Source organism: Prionailurus bengalensis, chromosome D1, assembly GCF_016509475.1.
Source record: "Prionailurus bengalensis isolate Pbe53 chromosome D1, Fcat_Pben_1.1_paternal_pri, whole genome shotgun sequence".
NCBI classification, from domain to species: domain Eukaryota; kingdom Metazoa; phylum Chordata; class Mammalia; order Carnivora; family Felidae; genus Prionailurus; species Prionailurus bengalensis.
This window is the reverse complement of record NC_057346.1, coordinates 108,688,114-108,710,208: the sequence shown is the minus strand read 5'-3', so window position 1 is coordinate 108,710,208 and position 22,095 is coordinate 108,688,114. Positions and strand designations below refer to the sequence as shown.

At 52.5% G+C, this 22,095-nt stretch overlaps 2 protein-coding genes across 2 annotated transcripts; both read right to left on the bottom strand.

Annotated features, from left to right (window-relative positions):
• Window positions 1-164: 164 nt before the first annotated feature.
• SNX15 (sorting nexin 15) lies at window positions 165-11,172 on the bottom strand. Its single transcript, XM_043581653.1, has 8 exons — window positions 10,936-11,172; window positions 4,954-4,989; window positions 4,633-4,753; window positions 2,987-3,102; window positions 2,739-2,886; window positions 2,269-2,412; window positions 1,035-1,292; window positions 165-712 (listed from the first exon to the last, which is right to left on the bottom strand). The coding sequence occupies exons 1-8, from the start codon at window positions 11,032-11,034 to the stop codon at window positions 606-608; spliced, it is 1,029 nt and encodes a 342-aa protein (XP_043437588.1). The 5' UTR covers window positions 11,035-11,172; the 3' UTR covers window positions 165-605.
• A 3,527-nt stretch (window positions 11,173-14,699) lies between these two features.
• On the bottom strand, window positions 14,700-21,664 carry ARL2 (ADP ribosylation factor like GTPase 2). Its single transcript, XM_043581650.1, has 5 exons — window positions 21,138-21,664; window positions 17,909-18,019; window positions 17,651-17,813; window positions 16,067-16,147; window positions 14,700-15,171 (listed from the first exon to the last, which is right to left on the bottom strand). Exons 1-5 carry the CDS (start codon window positions 21,200-21,202, stop codon window positions 15,037-15,039), a joined length of 555 nt encoding a protein of 184 aa, XP_043437585.1. The 5' UTR covers window positions 21,203-21,664; the 3' UTR covers window positions 14,700-15,036.
• Between the last annotated feature and the right edge of the window lie 431 nt (window positions 21,665-22,095).

Genomic DNA, 22,095 nt, shown 5'->3' with positions numbered 1-22,095 from the left:
ATTCTCCCTATTTTCTAGATCAGGGGTCAGCAAACTTTTTCTGCAAAGGGCAGATAGTAAATGCTTTGGGATTTGCGGATTGGAATTAGTCGACTCTGCCACTATTCACCTCAGCTGGTGTAGTGGGAAAGCAGCCACAGACAGTATTAAACGAATGAGCCTGATTGTGTTCCACATTTTATTCTTAGATACTTAAATTTCGTGGAATTTTCACCTGTCACAGAATACTATTCTTTTGATTTTTTTTTCAACTATTAAAAAATGTAAAAACCTTTCTAGCTCATGGGCCTTACAGAAAAAGGCACTTAGGCAAAATGTGGCTGCTGGCCGTAGTTTGCAGAACCCTGTTCTAGATGGGTAAACAGCTCGTTTAGGGCCAGAGATGCTGCTCACACAAGACAGGCTCACAAGTAGGAGTCCCGATTCCAAGGTGGCAGATGTGGTCAAGGAGCTTCAAATTCATTATTTGTCTCTTTCTTGGTCCAGTTACATACAGAAATGACCCCCAGAGTTACAAGACCAGGATATAGGGCCAGGCCCCAGGGACAGTAAAAGGGAGTAGCTGGCAGTGCTGGAGCTAGTCCTGGGTAGGGGTTCATGTCCTCTCACGGGGGGAGTTGGGACAGACGCAGGTGCAAAATTTCTTCTGCCCGCTTTAGATATTCAGCTGCCTTCTTCTTCACACCCTCCCGGCGGGCAGGTGATGGGTCACCTATGGAGAGAGAATGGTTCAGCTGAGACACCTGGGTTCAGAACCCCTGGTCCAGCCCCTTACAGTTCACAGAGCATCAGCGTGCATCTCCCCCCCTCCCCACCCGCCCCGCTGCTCCCCCGCTCCCTGGGAATCAGATCTATTCTCCCCATTTTACAAATAAGAAAATTGAGGCCACAAGAGGTAAAGAAACTGCCCAAGGTTATATACCTGGTCAGGGACAACACTTCTCCCCTGGACTTGCTTGTTTTGCACCTTCCCGCACCTTCGCTGCACCATCTGAGACTCTGGGCCTGACCTTCCACCTTCCAGGCCTACTCACCGGGAACCCCCTGTAGCAGGATGTGCACGCCGTCCCGATAGCCCTGCAGGGCTGCAGGGTAGGCACCTGCCTTCTCATCCCGCAGAGCCTGGGTGATGAGCTCTGTGGCTTGGCTCAGATATGCAGGGACGGGCCGTTCTTCCTCCTCCTCTTCCTCCTCCTGCCCTCCAGGCTCCCAGGGTTCCTGGTCCAGCCTTTCAGACCCCGCCTCCATTGCTGCCAGCTCACCCAGGTGGGTTGGACTGGGGCCCGCACCTTCTACAATCAGATATGGAGGACTCAGGCCAGACTGGCCCTCCTTTTCCCAGGGCCTGCTGCCCATCCCCAGAACCCTCTTGCCCATCAAGGTACCAACCTGTTCCACGTGGAGGGAAGCAGTGCCTGAGCAACTCAAGAGCCATTTGTGCATAGCAAACTAGCCATGACCTATTTAATTGATGCAGTCCTTTGCTTTTGTAAAAACAAAAACAATGACCTTCCTAATTCTTTCCTTGGGGGCGCACTAACATTAGTTTGTGAGGTTTGGGTCACTGGGCCTACTCCTCTCCTGACTATAGTTGATCTACAAACGTAAGAATTCTCTCCACAAAGTTTAATGGAAGGATGCTAGAGCAACCATACCAGGCCAAGGATAGAAAGGCTCCAAACCTTGGAACGTTAGAATAAGGGATTCAGAGAATCTCAGGTCTTACAACTTCAGTTGAGAACCCCCTCCATGGGGGGCCTTCCCCCTTCCACGGGGGCAGGGGGGTCTTGTGGTGCCTCCACCTGCCAGCAGCTGCTGCAGGGCCTCCCGTGCTGCTCTCTGAGCCCAAGCCTCACCCCTCCCCGATCAACAGGCCTCTCCTGCCTTCAAGATCTGCAGCATGACCCCAAGCCAGCCCGGAAACCCCCACCTTGGGCTTCCAATGAAAGGAACTCAAACCCTCCGAAGACAGGGTGACCCCTGCCTGTTCCAAAGCTTTCTCAGGGGGGAGGAGATCCCACGGTGGGAGGTGGCTCATTTCCTTCCTCTGTGGTTGCCCACTGTCCAAGGGCCTCCAGCTTATGTCCCCTGGCACAGGGCAGGGGGGAGTATGGGGGGTGGGGACCTGCTTCCGATTCTAAGGCTGCCAGCTGCCCGAAGGGGGGCTCCTTTCTAGGATTCACACAGGCACGACACAAGCTAGTTGGTGGCTCTGCCTACTCTCCTTGCCCCCACATCAGCCCCCCTCTGCTTGTCCCAGCTTGTTACCTTCCCTGGAGAAGGGGTCGAAGAGGGCAAGCTCAGCCTCTGTGAGGGGGCCTCGGGCAGGGGAACCGGATGCCTCCTCGGTGCTCCCACAGTTAAAGAGGAGATCCAGGGCCTCCTGGGCAGGGCTGGATGGTGGGGGATCCGCTGAGGAATAGATCATTGGTGACACTTCATGCCTGTCCTTATCATTTCCCAGCTTTCAAAATGGAATTGCCTCTCATTAAATCCTTGTGGCACCCAAGGGCACAGATAAGCCCACGTTTAGGGCTGTGTACCCCTTGTACAGATTAAGAAACTATAGCCTAGAGAAGGAAAATGGCCTGGCTAGAGCTCCTCAGCAGGTTAATGGTAGAGGGGCTGGAACACACCCCAGAATTTTTACTGGGGAAAATCTTTACTGGGGAGCAAGTGTGTGCCCATCACCACCCCCAGACCCTCCAGCCCTGCCGCCCTCCCCACCCGCCATGTACCTGGCACCTCCAGTTCCTCAAGGCCTCTCCTCTCTGCAGGGAGCGGCTGGGGCAACCAGGGTTCCTCAGGGGGCGGTGTGGGGATCAGAGGGGGTGGCAGGATATGTAGGTCCCTGGACATGTCAGAGGGCCGGGTTACCTCCCCACCCTGCGGGAGAGAAAGACAGGGATGGGGAAATCTCCAGCGCGGCCTTGAGGGCAGGTAGGTTTCCCAGGTACCCGGGAAGAGGGACAGCAGGTACACGCACCCGGAAGAACTCCTTGAGCTGGGGGCTGTTGTTGAGTGCAGGGATGTGCACCGTGAAGCGAAGCAGGTCCTCGGCCCCCTTCCGCCGCTCCTCAATCACTGAGGCCTCGAACCGGCCTGCAGCCGCCCCAAGGCAAGGGGTGGGGAGAGAGGCAGTGATCCACAGGGGTCACTTTCCTGGTTCAGCCGGAGAGGATCCCAGCAGCCTGCTGCCGTCCTCCCCATAATCTTCCCTGGCTCCTCCCGGGGAGGTGGGGTGAGGGTGCTTGCAAGCAGGGACCGAGCTCCCTAGTCATCCATTTGCCAGATGTTTATCGAGCACCTACTAATGCGCTAGATTGGTGTTGAGAAGGCGAAAGAGAGAAAAGCAAGGCCTCTGCTCTCATGGATATCCCATCCTAGACAGGCGGGGCAGACAGCCAGCAAGAAACAAAATAGTTTCAGACGGTTTTGATGTGACGGAGAGGAAAGTAAGGCTCAGAGAGAGAAGTGACTCGGCCAAGGTCACAGAGCAGGTAGCTCTGTGTTTACGGTTGCCCTGCTCTGTTCTAGATGTCCTGCAGAGTCACCTAGCTCTGACCTCGTCATCATGCTGCCAGGGGAGCAGCTGGCTGCGCTGCCCACAGCCTGGCATGACCTGCCAGCAGCAAGCCTTCTTCTTGCTGTGAAAGGGTAGCTCACGCGAGTCTACAGATGCAAGTAACGGATCAGTCCCGGCCACCCAGAAATACACCACGAGTGGCATACGTAATTTGTCATTTTCTAGTCACCATGTTAAAAAAAAAAAAAAAAAGGTAAAAAGAAACAGGTTAGCTCGGTGTTAATAATATATTCCATTTGGGGCGCCTGGGTGGGCTCAGTTGGTTAAGCGTCCGACTCTTGGTGTCCGCTCAGGTCACGATCTCAAGGTTCATGGGTTCGAGCCCTGTGTCAGCCATCAGCGTGGCGCCTGCTTGGGATTCTCTCTCTCCTTCTCTTGCCTCTCCTGTACACACACACACACACACACACACACACACTCTCTCTCTCTCTCTCTCAAAATAAATAAATAAGAGAGTCTCTCTACAAAATATATAAATAAATACATAAATATAAATATATAAATAAATATCTTTATATTGAATTAAGTGAAATGCTTTATATATATGTTTCACTTCACCCAAGCAACCAAAATAATCTCCTTTGGACACGGGATCCATAGATAAGCTATCAGGATAATTTACATTCGATTTCAGTGCGCATTCAACCCACAGGCACACCTCAGCTCAGACTCACCACGTCTGGCTCACAGCTGCTGCTTTTGGACAGCGAGGGTCTGGAGGAAACACCGGCTTGTGGGGAGGCATTCTGGTTCTAGCCATTTACAGGCCAAGCCCCTTCATGACCCTGCGTCCCAGCGGCCTTGTCTTGAAAATGGGGCTAACGAAGACGGAATGTTAAAGGGCCTGAGACGCACACTAAAGGCTAGGCTGCTCTGAGCCTCAGTTTCCCCCTGTGTGGAAGGAGGCTGTCTCGAGGGGCCCTTCAGCTCCCCAAAAGTGTCTCTGCTGGCGGTCTGGGTTCCCCTCATCCAGCCCCCACCAGCAGGGCTCCCCTTTGCCCACCTGTCCCTCCATCTGCGGCCTGAATGCCAGGATGAACACTCACCAAACACTTGGGCACGGGGGAAGGCCGGGAACTCCTCCAGGCGGCGGAAGAGGTTGCGGTGGGTGTAGGCCAGGTCTCCGTGCAGCTTGCGGAAGTCACTGTACCGCTTCCAGACCACCACCTAAGGGGGACACAAGACTTGACCCAGGCCGGCAACAGTGGAAAGAGGCTTCCCCGCCCCCCTCCCGCCTGGCCCCAGCGTGGGTGTGCAGATTGGGGCGTAGCACCCCTCCTCCCAGGGCTGCGGAGTGATCAGTTGTTCCTTTACTGCTCCTGCATCTGGAATCGGGGAATGGTCCCCCTTCCTCCGAGGAGCCTCACCTCTTTGACATCCTCTGGGTCCCTCTTTGAGATGAACTGAGGAAGAAAGGCAAGAACCAGGTGAGTCCAGAGACTGACATCTGACACCCCATCACCCAGTAAAATCCAGGGAGGCCCCAGGTACCTCCCAGCCCCCTCTCAAAAGGGCAGTGGCCTTTGGCTGTTGACCACGGCTATCAAGGTGTCCTGGCTTTGAGGCTTTGTGTGGCTTGGAGCAGTTTTTCGACCATACGCCAGTTTCGTCATCTGCCCAACGCGAGGGTCCCTAAGGACCCGTCCACACCCCTCGGTCCTCGGCCCAACTTTGATCTCAGTTCCTTCGTGAATTACATGCAGCGGCCACACTAACCTTCTCTGCGTCGTTCCAACTGTGGCCTACGTACCACCTAAGTGAGCACTATTTCAGCTCCTTCAAAGGGCCAAGTCCCTGAATCTCATACTGAAACCAAAGAACCTCAGGTTCTCCAAAGAATCAGGTTCCGTCCCAGGAGCCCCTCCTTCCTTAAGTGAGGGAGACGCTGCGGGCAAACACGCCTGAACACAGAAGAACCATCACTGGGGTTGTGACCTTCTGGAAGGGCAGACTGGGGTCTGAGGTGGAAAGAAGGCCCTGTATTCGCTATGTTACATTTCTTTTTTTTTTTTTAATTAAAAAATTTTTTTTTTTACATTTTTATTTCTTTTTGAGAGACAGAGAGAGACAGAGTGCAAGTGAGGCAGGGGCAGAGAAAGAGGGAGACACAGACTCCGAAGCAGGCTCCAGGCTCCGGGCAGTCAGCACAGAGCCTGACGCGGGGCTCGAACTCACAAATTGTGAGATCATGACCTGAGCCGAAGTCAGACGCTCAACCAACTGAGCCACTCAGGAGCCCCCCCCCACCTTTTTTTTTTTTTTAATTTTTTTAATGTTTATTTATTTTTGAGAGAGACAGACAGAATGCGAGTGGGTCACGGGCAGAAAGAGAGGGAGACCCAGAATCCGGAGCAGGCTCCAGGCTCTAAGCTGTCAGCCCCGACGCAGGGCTTGAACTCATGAGCTGTGAGATCATGACCTGAGCTGAAGTCGGAAGCTCAATCGACTGAGCCACCCAGGCACCCCCACTGTATTATATTTCTTTTTTTTTAATTTATTTTTATTTTTATTTAAAAAAAAATTTTTTTTAACATTTATCTATTTTTGAGACAGAGAGAGACAGAGCATGAACGGGGGAGGGTCAGAGAGAGGGAGACACAGAATCTGAAACAGGCTCCAGGTTCTGAGCCGTCAGCACAGAGCCTGACGCGGGGCTCGAACTCACGGACCGCGAGATCATGACCTGAGCTGAAGTCGGCCGCTTAACCGACTGAGCCACCCAGGCGCCCCTTTTTAAAATTTTTTTTAACATTTATTCATTTTTCAGAGACAGAGACAGAGTGGGAGTGGGGGAGGGGCAGAGAGAGGGGGAGACACAGAATCTGAAACAGGCTCCAGGCTCCGAGGCATCAGCACAGGGCCCGACGCGGGGCTCGAAGTCACGAACCACGAGATCATGACCTGAGCTGAAGTCGGACGCTTAACAGACTGAGCCACCCAGGTGCCCCAATACTGCAATAATTTTCTATGGCGACAGATGGTCAACTACACTTATTGTGGTCAACATTTCATCATAAGCGTCGAATCACTATGTGGTACACCTGAAAATAACATAATACCGTCTGTCAACTAAACCTCAGTTAAAAATAAAAATTCTTGGGGCGCCTGGGTGGCGCAGTCGGTTGAGCGTCCGACTTCAGCCAGGTCACGATCTCGCGCTCCGTGAGTTCGAGCCCCGCGTCAGGCTCTGGGCTGATGGCTCAGAGCCTGGAGCCTGTTTCCGATTCTGTGTTTCCCTCTCTCTCTGCCCCTCCCCGGTTCATGCTCTGTCTCTCTCTGTCCCAAAAATAAATAAATGTTGAAAAAAAAAAATTTAAAAATAAAAATTCTTGGGGCGCCTGGGTGGCGCAGTCGGTTAAGCGTCCGACTTCAGCCAGGTCACGATCTCGCGGTCCGTGAGTTCGAGCCCCGCGTCAGGCTCTGGGCTGATGGCTCGGAGCCTGGAACCTGTTTCCGATTCTGTGTCTCCCTCTCTCTCTGCCCCTCCCCCGTTCATGCTCTGTCTCTCTCTGTCCCAAAAATAAATAAACGTTGAAAAAAAAATTTTTTTTTAATAAAAAATAAAAATAAAAATTCTTTAAAAATCACACAGCAAGTAAGAGGGACAGCTAGGACCAAAACCCTGGCTTTTGCTTTTCACAACAAACTTGCCTGAAATATGTTGGGTAAAAGAAACTAGATTTAAAAACTTTTGAGGAGGGGCGCCTGGGTGGCGCAGTCGGTTAAGCGTCCGACTTCAGCCAGGTCACGATCTCGCGGCCCGTGAGTTCGAGCCCCGCGTCAGGCTCTGGGCTGATGGCTCAGAGCCTGGAGAGGTCACGATCTCGCGGCCCGTGAGTTCGAGCCCCGCGTCAGGCTCTGGGTTGATGGCTCAGAGCCTGGAGCCTGTTTCCGATTCTGTGTCTCCCTCTCTCTCTGCCCCTCCCCCGTTCATGCTCTGTCTCTCTCTGTCCCAAAAATAAATAAACGTTGAAAAAAAAAATTAAAAAAAAAAAAACTTTTGAGGAATATATATACCTGACAAAAAAAAAAAAAAAAAAACCCTCATATCCAGAATATATAAAGAACTCCTACAGTTCAATACTAAAAAGATAACTCAACTTTTAAAATTAGGCAAAATAGGGGCGCCTGGGTGGCTCAGTCGGTTAAGCGTCTGATTTTGGCTCAGGTCATGATCTCACAGTCTGTGAGTTCGAGCCCCACGTCAGGCTCTGTGCCACCAGCTCAGAGCCTGGAGCCTGCTTCAGATTCTGTCTCCTTCTCTCTCTGCCCCTCCCCGACTTGTGCTCTGTCTCTCTCTAAAAAAACAAAACACACACACACTAAAAAAAATTAAAATTGGGCAAAATGTTTGAGCAGGCACCTTCCACAAAAGAAGGTGTTTGAATGGCCAATAAGATTATGAAACTATGCTCAACATCATTAGTCATCAGAGAAATGCAAATTATAGTGCAATCAGATGTTACACATCCACCAGCCTAGAATGCTGAAAATTAAAGATGCTCATGATATCAAGTGCTGGTGAGAACAGGAGTATAAAACAGTATAACCACTTTTAAAAACCAGTGATTTCTTTCTCTTTTCTCTTCCTTCTCTTCTCTTCAGATTAAAAAAAAATTTTTTTTTAATGTTTATTTTTGAGACAGAGGCAGAGCACAAGCAAGGGAGGGGCAGAGAGACGGAGACGCAGAATCTGAAACAGGCTCCACGCTCTGAGCTGTCAGCACAGAACGCGATGCAGGGCTCGAACCTACGAACCGTGAGATCATGACCTGAGCCCAAGTTGGACGCTCAACCGACTGAGCCACCCAGGCGTCCCTCTTCAGATTTTATTTTTAAGTAATCTCTACACCCAACATGGGGCTCAAACTCACAACCCCAAGCTCTACTGAAAGAGCCAGGCAGGTGCCCCGAAAATTGGTAATTTCTAAAGTCTATTTATTTTGAGAGAGAGTGTGGGCGAGCACAAGCCGGGTAGGGGCAGAGAGGGAGAGAGAGAGAGGGAAGGAGAGACTGAAAAACCCAAGCAGGCTCTGCGTTGGCAGCACGGAGCCCTACTCAGGGCTCGAACTCACCAACCATCGGGAGATAATGACCTGAGCCGAAACCAAGAGTCAGATGCTTAACCGACTGAGCCACCCAGGTGCCCCCCAAACTGGTAATTTCTAGAACAACTACACAGGTACCTATCAAATGACCCACTAATTCCACTCCTAAGTACATACCAAGAAGAAATGGGTGCACATGCCCATAAAAAGACTTGTACATGTGTTCATACAACTCTACTTGTAGCAACTAAAACACTTTTTAGATACAACCCAAATGTCCAATAACAGCAGAACGAATAAAGAAATGGTGGTGTATTTATACAAGGGACTGATACCACATGGCAGTGAAAAAAGAATACTTATACATGTAACAACACAGATGAATTCCAAAAACACCATATAGACAGTGACGAAGGCCAGACACAAAAGAGTACTTGCTGTGGATGATTCCATTTGTATGAGGTTCAAGAACAGACAAAACTAATCTGTGGCAAGAGAAGTCAGGTCAGTGGTTACCTCTGTGGGAGTAGGACTATAGATTGGGAAGGAACAAAAAAAGACTGTCTATATCCTGGTCTGAGCGCTGCCTGCACAGACGTATACATATGTAATGTAAAAATTACTGGGCTATGCACTTGAGATTTGGGCATATGTATGTAAATTATGTGTCAGTTTTTAAAAATTTACAAGGGGAAATAAAAAAAAAAAAAAAAGGAAGAATACCGGCAAGTGACTTGTAGTACGTCACTGTGTGTCAATAATAAAATGATACACATATCTGCTTTTTAAAATAGTCTTTTTAAAAATTTTTATTATTTTTTGGTTTGTCAGGTGATTATCTTTTTTTTTTCTTTTGTAAGTTTTCATTTAAATTCAACATAAAGTTAATATAAAGTGTAATATTAGTGTCAGTAGAATTTTGTGACATACCTCATTTTTTTTAAGTTTGTTTATTTTGAGAGAGAGAATGCAGGGTGGAGGCAGAGAGAGAGAGAGAGAGAGAGAGAGAGAGAGAACGAACAGGGTAGAGGCAGAGGTGGTCGGGGCAGGGGGGAATCCCAAGGAGGCTCTGAGCTGTCAGTGTAGAGCCTGACTCAGGACTTGATCTCATGAACCTCGGGAGTAGATCCATGACCTGAGCCTAAATCAAGAGCCGGAGGCTTAACGGATTGAGCCACCCAGGCGCCTCTGACATATTTGCTTTTAAATATAGGGTTTATCTGCAAGGATAAATAAGAAACTAGCTGCATTGGCTCTCACAAAAATGGCAGACAGGTGGGGATGGTAAGGGAGGGAAAATTATTTATCTTTAAAAGTTACAAAAAATATATCAAAACAATGCATTTACTTGTTTAAAAGTGCTTCAACAGAAAGACTTCTAGGAAAAGGCTACAGCTCCTTGCCACACCCTTCCCACCCCCCTCCGTCTCATCTTTCTAAGGGCAATCTTTTTGTGTTTTTAGGCCAAAGTTAAGGCATAAAGGATATGGGGAAAGCTCATTTTAAACATCTAGGATTCTGCACTTAAATCACTTTGGAAGTATCTTTGAGTTTCTGCATCCTTTTAACAGTTACTAATGCACCAGTTTAATAGTTGCCTAGTTCAAAATTCTAAAGGTACAAAACAATTTATAGCGAAGTCTTCCCCAACCAATTCTTGTATGTCATTCTACAGGTACTCTTTTATACTGCTTCCATTTTTTAATTTTTCTCTTGGTTTCCCCCAAGTATCTATAAACTGTGCTTATAAACGTTGTTACTGCTACATACGTCAACTTTCGTCTTTATCTACTGACCTCCTGCTAGGACCGTGAAGATAGAGACTTACTCTTCAGATTCTTTTGAACTGTATGAATTTTTAAAGCCATAGAGCGGTGTTTTCTGAAGAATTAAAAATGAAAGTCTTTTAAAAAGGAACTTTTATGTAAACATCAAACAAACCAGTTAACAAAACTTAACTCCAAGAGACTGGAGAACTGATATTTGGATGGAACAGAGCTTTCCTCTTAATTTAGAGAAATTCACAGCCTGAAGTGAAGACACCACACGTCCGGCGTGGGAACCCACCCCTCCCACTCCAAGAACTGCCGTCCACGCCCTTTTAAAAGGACAGCGCCCTCCCAGGGCCTCGCCCCCTGAAGGCTAAAGAAGTAAACGAAGGCTCTTACCGCAGCCTCCCCTTAAAGGGGAAATCCATTTCTGTCGTCTAAAAAGGGAGCTTCCAGCTGCTCCTTGCCTTAAGGTAAAACCCGGCCCCCCTCTAGTTAAAAGGGTAAAGGTCCCCGCCGGGCCCCACCTCACCTGCGCGGTCACTTTATATTCGGTGTAGCCTTTGGGGTGGGTCCGGGGATCGGAGACGGTGTAGTGCCGCAGAAAGTCGTCCTTCGCCTGGCGGGACATGGCAACCGAGCTGGAGCGGAGCTGACCGCCGACCTCTGCCTCCTCCACGCCGCCCCCGCCCCTCCGGGTCAGCCTCCGCCAGCCACCGCCTCAGCCAGGCTTGCGCCCTCCTTCCTGGGGCCTAGGGAGCAGTCGCAAGTGACGGCGCAGTTCTCGGCCCAGGCGGGCGGCCAGGGAGCGTCTAAAAAGTTCACGGTTGTTGGTAAAGCGTGAACTGGGGGGTTGAAGCTGGGGAGGTTGGATCGTTCAGCTGGGACCCGAGGTCAAACCCGCCCCATCAAGCATCGCCAGCTTCCCCTCTGCTTCCCAATTCTCTGCTTTCATCTATCCACCCACCTTTCACTGTGTCCAAAGTGTGCCAGTTGTAGCCAAATCATTCCCTGTCTCCCTCCATAGGATTCGATAATTCATGTTTTCAGGAAACGTAGGGGAAGCAAAAGAGAATTCCAGAGAGGCAGGATGGCTTCACAAGTTCTGAAGTCACACTTTTTTTCTTCTTTTTTCTTTCTTTTTTTTTTTTTTTGATAGCATTTTCTTTCATTTTTTTAATCAATTAATTAATTTGTTTATAGTTTAATTTACATCCAAGTTAGCACATGGTGCAATAATGATTTCAGGAGTAGATTCCTTAATGCCCCTGACCTATTTATTTATTTATTTATTTAAAAAAAATTTTTTTTCAACGTTTTTTTTATTTATTTTGGGGACAGAGAGAGACAGAGCATGAATGGGGGAGGGGCAGAGGGAGAGGGAGACACAGAATCGGAAACAGGCTCCAGGCTCTGAGCCATCAGCCCAGAGCCTGACGCGGGGCTCGAACTCACCGACCGCGAGATCATGACCTGGCTGAAGTCGAACTCACCGACCGCGAGATCATGACCTGGCTGAAGTCGGACGCTTAACCGACTGCGCCACCCAGGCGCCCCACCCCCTGACCTATTTAGACCATCCCTCCTCCCGCAACCCCTCTGGCAATCCTCTGTTTGTTCTCCATTTTTAAGAGTCTCTTACTTTTGTCCTGCTCCCTGTTTTTATATTATTTTTCCTTCCCTTCCCTTCTGTTCATCTGTTTAGTATCTTAAATTCATCATGTGAGCGAAGTCATATGATATTTGTCTTTCTAATTTCGCTTAGCATAATACCCTCCAGTTCCATCCACATAGTTGCAAATGACTTTTTTTTTTAATGTTTATTTATTTTTGAAATAAATAAAGAGAGAGTGTGAGCAGGGGAGGGGCAGAAAGAGAGGGAGACCCAGAATGTAAAGCATGCTGCAGGCTCCGAGCTGTCAGCACAGAGCCTGTTGGGGCTCTTGAGCTCAAGAATGACTGAGCCACCCAGGCACCCCTGAGGTCACACTTCTTACCAGCTGTATGGGTTTCCTTTAATTACTGGAGCCTAAATCTCTCATCTCTAGGTTTATAATAGAGGGTGTTTTATAATAGAATCTCCTGCAGTGGATATTTCTTTTTTTCTCTTCTGGGCCTGTCCAGCATTCACCCCCTTCTCTCTGTTAGCACCATATCTTTGTTTGAAGATAGTTCTCTATATGTGTAGCCCTTCAGCCTCCTGCCGCAGAATCCGAAGGTGTTGGCTCCTTTCCTTGCCCCAGCTCCTGGGCCGGGGTGGGGGACTCTCTCCTGAAGCCTGAGTACCTTGAGTGAGGGACCGAGGGCACAGTGTCTGGCAAGGGGACCAATTTGTTCCTGGTGTGCAGTGTTGGCCGCAGATTTAGCTGCCCAGCCCCTGGGCACTCCTGACGTCTGGCATCCTGAGACCTCCGTCGGGGAGACCATGAGTTCCGGGTGTCCTTCCAAGAACCATCCAGTTGGCTGGGGGCAGTTGTGATCAGTATCTGGGGCAGGCCGATGAGAACCCTGACTGATAACCACCGCCGCCAGGGTGTGAAGCTTAAAAGCAGTAGTGTGAGTCAGGCCCTCAAGTGCTCATGGCCACTCCTGGTGCTGGAACTCAGATGTGTGGCCACCGTACTGCCGGTCTCCAGACAGAGGTCAAGGAAACTCCCAAATAAGACTTGTGGAGGCTCAGGCAGAGGGTAGATAACCAGGAGGTGTGGGGGAGGGCGCTGAGATGGGATATCCCCTTGAACGGTACACACCTCTGCAGACCCATTTGCTTTGTTTATTTATAAGTGTTTATTTATTTATTTTTGAGAGAGAGGAGAGAGAGAGAGAGCACAGGCGGGGGAGGAGCAGAGAGAGAGGGAGACACAGAATCTGAAGCAGGCTCCAGGCTCTAAGCGGGGCACAGAGCCTCTGCGAGAGGGTAGCGGCAGCCAGGGTCTGCACGTAGCCTTTATTTCATGTTCCATTAGATATAAATAAGCAAAGAGCCTCAAAGTATGAAAGGGAGCACAAAGGGTCTTAAACATTAACGAGACCCACATCTGGTGTTTATGTGCAAGCACGCAGGGAGCGCGTGCAGTTTCACGGACTGCCAGGCAATTACAGTGGGTCTGTTTCTTAACTGCCTTCTGGGGGAGCACGGGGCTCTGTACCTCGTGATGCTGTCGCGTTCGACAGCCTTGAGACCAGAACACTGCGGATGTTTCAGCTGTTGCCCCCTTCACCCTCCGGGGCTTACAATACATTTTCTAGAAATAACTCCACAAAGCCCCGTTCCTATCTAGATCAGTTTCCCCCCGCCCCCGGCCTTCAGACGCCAGCTCCACCACTTCCATCGACGGGAGGAGCACCACCATTTCCATCAGCGGGAGGAGCAGAGGGAGGCAAGTTGCAGATTCCCGCTGCCAGCAGGGCTCCCCACGTTCCCACCGGGCTGAGTGCAGGATGCAGGCTTTCTGCCACAGCTCACACTCCCCATCTGCAAGCCTTGGTAATGAGTATGGCCTTGTTACTTTCTTCTTTTTCTCCACCCATGCATAATTCATGCTTTAAATCAAGGATGCTGGTTACTACTAAGGGCGCCCCCGGAGGACTTGAACCCTGCGATGACTCATCTGGATCAGTGGATGGCTGAATTCACATCCACTGGATCTGCTTGGGCTCTTACCGGTTCAAATAGTGATAATTATAGCTAACACTGTGCAGTGCTTGTGACACACAAGACACCCACCCATTTGGTCCTTGTCCCAAACTTAGCAGGTCGGTGCCACGGATCTCTCCCCCAGACGGGGACACTGTGGCACAGACAGGTTAGGCAACTTGCTCAGCATCATCCGTTGAGTGGCAGAGCTGGGGTTTGGCTCTGGAGCCTGGGTGTGCTCACGCACCATAGGGCTTGGGACCGCGGGGACCACAGAGTGTCTCACACAGAGGACACGGTAGGACAGGTTATGTTCTGAGTTTGTCTACCTGACGCCAATTTCCCCTCGTCCACCCTAACAGAGCCCGGATTTTGCACATTCCCTCTCCAGGAAGGAATCCTAACACCAGTTTAGGAGCAAATCTCTGTGTCTTTCTCGCCTTTAACGTCAGTCCCTCTGGGGAGCCTGCCTGGACTCTTCCAAGTGGGATTCGTTGCCGCCCTGTCCTGTGCTCCCCTCATTCTTTGTCTGTCCCTGTGACACTGCCGCGGTTAACCCTCTGATTGAAATGACCCGTTCCTTTCTGTGCCCTGCTGCGCCCTGGGCTCCGGGTGGGGGTCTTAAAGCTGCTGGATCAACGCACGACTCTACCAGGAAGTGGGGCAGGGAACGGTTTATTCTCACAGCTGAGCAAAGGATGAGGCCCACAGCCTTGGTAGCAGCAGAGGCGGCCCCCTCCCAGCCCCAGCCCTCTCCTCCGCAGGCGGGCCGGGTCAGGAGCCAGGGTGACAGCCAGGGAGGCAGCCCTCCGGCCACGGGAGCCGGCCGCCGAGAAGCAGTGGGTAGTGTTAGCAGCAGCAGGTTACGGAGTGGGGCGGGGGGTGTTAGTCAGCCTGGCCGACTGCCATCCCCCCCGTGGATGGTGCCTGATGAGGGCCGGGGGAGGGGGCTGGACTGTGAGGTGTGGGGGTGGGGGGGGGAACGTCTGGAGTGGTTCAGTCGGCCGTGAAGACGCGGCTGGAAATGTCATCCAGGAGCCAGTCGATGCCAGGTAGGAGGTTCTCCCCGGTGACGGCGCTGCAGCCCTGGATGCACCAGTGGTGGCTGTAGATGGAGTCCAGCTCCAGGGCCTGGGAGGGGGGAAGATGACGGTGGGCCCTGGGGACCACAGGCCCTGCCCACTCACCGCCTCTTCCCTCTCCTGGCCCACGGGAAATCCATGCCTCCCTTTAGGGCCTGCTCTCAGGAGCCTCCCCTGGCCCCTGGGGAAGATCTGTCAGCCCCTCAGGGCACCTGGGCTCTGGGCACCCAACCCCACCGGCGGCACCCAACCCCACCGGCGCTACCCCTCAGTAACTGAACAGGGACGCAGGCTCCTGAGCATCTGCTAGGATCCAGGCATTGTGCTACGAGCCCCACAAACGTCCTCCCATCCACTCTTCCCAAGGCCCAAGGAGCCAGGGATTGTTGGGCATTTTACTTAGAATACCTCAGAGAGCTTAAGCAACCTGCCTCAGGTCACACAGCTAGTAAGTGACAGAACCAAGATTCTAACCCTACTCTTTCTCATGCTGCTGCTTCAAGCTCTAGAATCAGAAGTAGGATCGATATAATTTGGGGACACAGAGGCCTGTGTTTAAATCCGGGCTTGTCTGCTCCCTGGCTGTGTGACCCTGGGTGAGTCGCCTAGCTTCTCTAAACGTGCTTCGCCATCTACAGAGTGATAGTAACAGTTCCTAGTCCGTGAGGCTGGGGTGAGGACTGAATGTCAAGATAATCCACGCAGAGAGCCTGGCATGGGAGCACTCACTACTGGCTGGCTGCTATTGTCCTGACGGATCATGTTCGCAGGCCTGCCCTCCCCCAGGCTGTGGGGCACAACCGTGTCTCATTAATCACTGACTCTCCGGTGGCCTGCATAGGCCCTGCCACACAGGAGAGGCTACTAAATGCTTGTCGAACAAGTTAACAAAGAAAACGTGTGCCTCCTTTCCTCCACAAACCTGTGCCAAGGCCCGGACTCACCTCACAGATGGCGTTAGAGGACAGCGCTCCGGGTAGGTCCTGCTTATTGGCAAAGATGAGGAGGGTCGCTCCAGCCAGGCGCTGGGGGAAAAAAACGGGGGGGGGGGGGGTTGGGAGTGGGGACTCAGAGGGCAGCCCGGCCCCTCCCCCTCATCACCCAGAGCAGGTGGGGTCAGAGATCTACCTGGAAGATCAAGGCAAGGCCCTGGGGTGGTAGGAGAGGCCCAAGTGGGGTAGCACCATGGCCATGGTCTGTGAGTCCAGCCATACTTGGAGCGGGTTGGGGGGGGGGTGCGGAGCCCTAGGCTGGGGCCCAGTGGGCACCTCTCCCCTCTATGCCTCAGTTTCCTCCTCCATAAATGGGGAGGGGGTGACGGACACGATGATCCCCAAGCCCTCTGGTTCTAAACGGCTCCCATATCCCATGACCTGATATGCGCGATGAATGCAACTGTCCTGGAGACCACGGGGTCTGCTGGAAGTGACCTTTCCCTCTTCCAAGTTCATGTTGCCCTTTAACTGTGCACTACCCTCACAGGCCTCACTCTTGGCCTCTGCTTCCAGTTAGTTCCACGTGTGTATTTCCGCCGGGAGTCCCTCCACATAAGCAGGTGGGTCTAGCCCTGACAAATGGCCTCGAGGTGCCAGGCCAGGGCTCAGCACTGACATCCATGATCTCACTGAACCTGCTTGACACCCCTTGGAGGTGGCTCCTGCTACCCCAGGTGACCTGTCCCTGTGTGCCCAGAACAGTCCTGTTGCTGTCTGTTGTCCCTGCGTAAGTATTAACAACTTCCTCTTTCATTCGTAAAAGTGTCCTTGTTTTCAACTAAATGCAGTGTCGTACCCCGGACAAATCCTGCAGCAGAAAAAGGAGATTGGTGGGAAAACTGGTGAAATCCAAGTAAAATCTCTAGTTAAGAGTGACTTACTAATGTTACTTTCTAAGTTTTGACAAATGCAGGGTGGTTGCATAAGAGGTTAACAGGGGAAGCGGAGTGAAAAGTATTTGTTTCTTCGCTATCTTCGCAACTTTTCTGTAAAACTAAAATTTTACTTAAAGCGTTTTGGCCCAGCTAATAAGTTAGCAGAGCACCCTAATTATAATGCCCAGCTCAGAAACGAGGAAGTAGAGGTTCAGAGAGGGTAGGTGCCTTGCCTGAGGTCACACAGCGGAGAGGCCAACTCCCGAGCCAGGCTCCGCTGCTTCCCAAAGCTCCACCCACTGGCCTCAGATGAGCCTCCCGAGAGCCCCATTCACGGTGCAGAAACTGAAGTTCAGGGTGGTGGAGCGGTGACATCGCGGGGACCCTAACCCTAACCCAGGTCCCAGTTCATAGCATGCCCTGCCCACAGCACTGCGGGTTTCCCTGGGCCAAATGTACAGGTTGTCTCTGCCTCCCCGAGGGTGGGTCCCTGGTGAGGGCTCAGTGAAGGAACAGAGCCCTCCCCCCCCCCCCCAGGTGTTCCTTTGGGGTCACGGACCCCTCAGGCAATCTGCTCACACATCCACGTATGTGCACAGAATGTGGGGGCCTGGATGGAAGCCTGGCTCCCCCCTGCTTGGCCAGCCAGCCTGCCCACCTCCTCCACCAACAGGCTCTGGAGCTCCCGCTGGCAGTCCTTCATGCGCTGCCGGTCGGCGCTGTCCACCACCCAGATGAGGCCGTCGGTGCTTTCAAAGTAGTTCCGCCAGTAGGACCGCAGGGACTTCTGGCCGCCCACATCCCAGATGTTCAGCTTGAATCTGGGCGGGAACGGGGTGGCCAGAGGGTCAGCCTGGCCCCTCGCCCGCCCTCCCTGCCCTACTCTGGGCCAGCCCGCTGCAGGGCCCCCACTCACCCCCGGTGTTCCAGGGTCTTAATGTTGAAGCCCAGTGTCGGGGAGATGGTGTCGATGTCTTCCCCGTTGAACTTCTTGAGGATGGTTGTTTTGCCAGCATTGTCCAGGCCTCTGGGGCACACCAGGTTAAGGAGAAGTCGCCGTGCTCTGCCCAGGGTGGTGACATCACCGCCGTGCCCCTCTTTTAGGGGACCAAGCGTTTCCCGCCACGTATCAAATGAGTTGAGCACGTGCCTGAGCCCCAAGTTATCGGCCCGTGAGAAATGGGAAGGTATCAAGAAATAAAGATTTTATCATCTCGTCCTGACCGAAGATTCCTTCATTCGCTCTACAATATTTATTGAATACTGACTATGTGCCGGGCCCTCCTCTGGTGCTGGGGGGGGGGGGTACCCCAGAGTCAAAGTCCCCACCCTGTGCACCTTCTAGTCCAGTGTAGAGACAGGCGACAGAGTGCAAACAAATGAGAATCAAGGTACCGTCAGCTCCTGGTGAGTAAGGAATGCAGCTAAGAGGCTTTCGGGGAGGGCCTTTGCAGGAGCTTCCGTTAGCTCGGGCACCCCTCTCGGGGTCTTGGGCTGAGGCCCAAACGATAAGAAGCCAGCTTTCCAAAGGGCTAAGGGAAGAGCATTCTAGGCAGAGGGAACAGCAGGAGCAAATATCTGGAGGTAGCCAGCCTCACCTTTCTGTTTCTGGAACATTCCAAACCCTCTGCTGCCGAGTGCGCAAACAAATGGGAACCACACTCCTCTGTCCTTCCAACGCTCGAGGGGGCTTGCAGCTGGGAGCGGGCCCAGGCGACTCAAACCAGTGGAATGAGGGGGAACCAAGAAGTTCTCCTGAGACCCAGCCTTCACCTCCGATTATCCAACTCCAACTCCAACTCCATCATCCACTGGATCATTCCCATCAGCAGACAGGCTGGTGTCTCTCCCACCTTAGGAGAAGCAAACGTCACCCTCTCTTGATCCCTTCTCCCTCTTATTCCTTTACTTCCTTCCCTTGACAGCAAATCTTCTCAAAACCATTGTTTGTAAGCACCCTCTCCAATTTCTGCCTTCCTGCTCGTTCTTGAGGCTTTTGCTGCCACTGCTTCCCTGAAACAGCTCTTACCAAGGTACCTAAACACCTCGTGTTCTTCTCCTGCTGGGCAGTAACCAGGCCTCGTCTTCCCGCACCATCAGCAGCACCTGACACAGTGGCCTGCCCCCTCCTCCACTGCCTCACCTGGTTCTCATCGCCCTGACCTCTTATCTAGGTAAGCTCGGTCCTTTCCTCTGTCCACACTCATCCCTTAGAGCTCTCACCCAGGACCATGGCTTCAGATACCATCTGGGTTTTTTTTCTTTTTTAAGCTTATTTTATTTTAATTTTAAGAGCACATGCCAAAAAAAAAAAAAAAAAAAAAAAAGAGCACATGCACAAGCAGGGAAGGGACAGAGAGAGAGAGGGAGAGAATCCCAAGCAGGCTCTGCACTGCCAGTGCAGAGCCCGATGTGGGGCTCGAACCCAGGAACCAAGAGATCGTGACCTGAGCCCAAATCGAGAGCCGGAAGCTCAATCAACTGAGCCACCCAGGTGCCCCGCAAATACCACCTTTATGCGAATGACTCCTAAAAGTACACATCCCACCCAGCTGCTCCCCTGGACTCAGTCCCTCTCTTCAGCTGCCCATCTGGCACTTAGAGGATGTCTCAGAGGCATCTTCCGTGGCCAAACCTGAGTTCTCCTCTTTCTGAACCTGCTCCTTGCCCCCCTTCCCCATCTCAGCAAGTGGTTCCTCATTCTTCGAACCGCTCTGGCCAGAAACCCCAGAGTCAGGCTTGACTTGGCTCTCCCTCTCACTTTGTGCCCAATCCAGGAGCGATTCCTGCTAGGCCTGTAGGCAAAATGTTCCCCATCTTCCATCACCTCCCTGCTTCCACCCTGATCCAAGCCATCATCCTATCTCGCCTGTGGCGGAGCAATGGCACACCTAACCTGAGATCATGCTTCCTCTCCACACTTCTCATCGAAAGGAAAAGCCAAAAACCAAAAGGCCCTTCAGTCCCCTCTGTCTTCATCTCGTAATCTAGTAATCACTCTCTCCAGCCACACTGCCCTCCTTGACATTCTTTTGAACACACCCGTTGAGTTCCTCCTTCCAGACCTTTGCGCTCAGTTCCTTTTGCGTCAACAAATTTCCCTAGATATCCACGTGATTCAGTCCTCACCGCCTCATCTTTACTCCACTGTCAATTTCTCCATTGTGGCCTTCATTGACCACTTTATTTAAACTGCATTTTCCCCCCCATACGTCCTATACAGCTTACCTATTTGCTTTCTCCCCACAGCATTATGGACCGTCCAAGACGGTGGGGTTTGGTTTTGCTGTTTTACCCCAGCCCCTAGGAGAGTGCCTAGTACATAGTAGGCACTCAGTAAATATTTAATTGGATGGGTGGATTCTCGGCGCCTTTCTAAAAGAGAGCTTTTTAAAAGAGACATGATGGGACTATTATAGTTATGTCTACACTTAAATGTCTTTTCTCCCCTGCTAGGGGAGCTCTGGGTGAAACCCGCCCAGCTCGGGGATCGCGGAGTCCCGACGCGGCCAGGATAAGAGGGGGCAGAAGGCGTGCAGGCGCCTGTTAACGGGACTCGGAAGGTCGGCGGGGCCCTCGGGCCTACACGCAGTCAGCCTGGGGAAGGGACAGGAGATAACGACCGGCCGCGGGGCCACACAGACGGCCAGCTGGACACAGGGGTGAAAACAACCCGAGGCGTCTACACCCGCCTCCCCCCCCCCCAAAGCGAGGGCGGGGCCCGCACGCCCCCGGGATTCCGACCTTGAGGGCGGGGCCGGGGTCTGGCACCCTCGGACAGGGGAGGAAGGTCAGAGCCAGGGAGGACAGCGGCCTCACGCTCGGGCCAGACCGACGGGTGGTGGCATCCGAGTCGCCTCCGGCCCTCCTCCCCGCCCCCTGCATAGGGATATCTAGTCTAGCCGCTGCGCCTGTAGGCCCTCACCTTTGGCCTTGGCAACGGAGACCCCCCGCCCCGAGCCGGTGGTACGACCTCCTCACGCCCCCCCACCCCGCTAGAGCGATTGGTAGGGCCCACGTGCGTGACGCACAATGGGCAGTTGGTACGCGCCGGCCGCGCACCCCGCGCCCGGTAGGGGGCGCCTGGCACCGCCCGCCCGGCGGGGCCCCCGCTACCCTCGCGGCTCCGGCGTCCAGGAGGATACAGCATGAGCAGTCGCAGCTCCCGCTCTTTCTGCTTCATCTTCTTCAGAATGGTCAGAAGCCCCATGGTCCCAGTAGCCCCCTCCCGGCCGCCGTTTCTTCCTAGTCCCGGGACCCCTCTCCCTGCTCCTATTGGCTATCACGCCCACCGACAGCGCAACCTATTGGTCGGCCTGTCGCTGGGTCCCGCCCTCGCTCCCACGTGACCGCGAAGCCGCCTGGCGGTGGGGCCGAGATGGTCCCTCTAGCGGTGCTAGGGGCTTCTGCGGGGCCACCTGCGTTAACCCTTCGCTTCCCGAGGGCTTGGGGGACGAGGGCACCGCCATTCCTTCTTCCCCAGGAACCCAGACTCGGCCAGGAACGGAAACCTGGATTGTATCTTGGCTGCACAGGGGGTAGGAGTTGTGACTCAGGAGTCGGAATCGACAGCCCCAAGGATGTTGACAAGCTCGTCCGGGGGCCAGTGTAAGGCCCTGTTCCCCGGAAACATGACCCAGGTCCTGCTCATCTTAGGTCTCGGCATCATTCTAAACCTGCCAGTTACAGGGCCTCCCCTTTTCCCCGTCTCCTGGACTCGCAGAGGGTGGGCCGGGGATTCTTCGTCGCGGGCGAAAATGCCCCCTAGGGGCCGTTTCGAAATGTGCGGGAGCATTTTGGGCTTGTCCCAATGACAAGATACAGTTCCTGTTGTTTAGATGACACAAAGAGTTGTTCTGCCTCGGATGCCCATCATTTCTCGTTTGAGAAGGACTGGTCTTCATTTTGCCAGTGAGAATATTGAGACGCACACGATGGTTAGCACAATGACTGGCGTATGGTAGTTACTCAATATTTGTTATTGAATGAATGACTGTCCCAAGAGTTTGGTTCTTTACCTTAGCGCTCAAGTCCTGAAGAAGTGAAGAAAATGAGGCCAGGGCCAGGCAAACTGTAAAGTCAGAAGGGTGAGCTAAGCTTATG

What these genes read in the sequence shown, in the direction of transcription:
- ARL2 (XM_043581650.1), bottom strand. Translation starts at nt 21,202, where the DNA reads ATGGGGCTTCTGACCATTCTGAAGAAGATGAAGCAGAAAGAGCGGGAG. An exon ending in AGAGCCTGTTGGTGGAGGAG is followed by an intron (nt 16,148 to 17,650) that starts GTGGGCAGGCTG and finishes TTTTTCCCCCAG; the next exon opens with CGCCTGGCTGGAGCGACCCT. An exon ending in CCTCTAACGCCATCTGTGAG is followed by an intron (nt 15,172 to 16,066) that starts GTGAGTCCGGGC and finishes CCCCCCTCCCAG; the next exon opens with GCCCTGGAGCTGGACTCCAT.
- SNX15 (XM_043581653.1), bottom strand. Translation starts at nt 11,034, where the DNA reads ATGTCCCGCCAGGCGAAGGACGACTTTCTGCGGCACTACACCGTCTCC. An exon ending in AATATAAAGTGACCGCGCAG is followed by an intron (nt 4,990 to 10,935) that starts GTGAGGTGGGGC and finishes TTTCTTCCTCAG; the next exon opens with TTCATCTCAAAGAGGGACCC. An exon ending in CGACCCCTTCTCCAGGGAAG is followed by an intron (nt 1,293 to 2,268) that starts GTAACAAGCTGG and finishes ATCTGATTGTAG; the next exon opens with AAGGTGCGGGCCCCAGTCCA.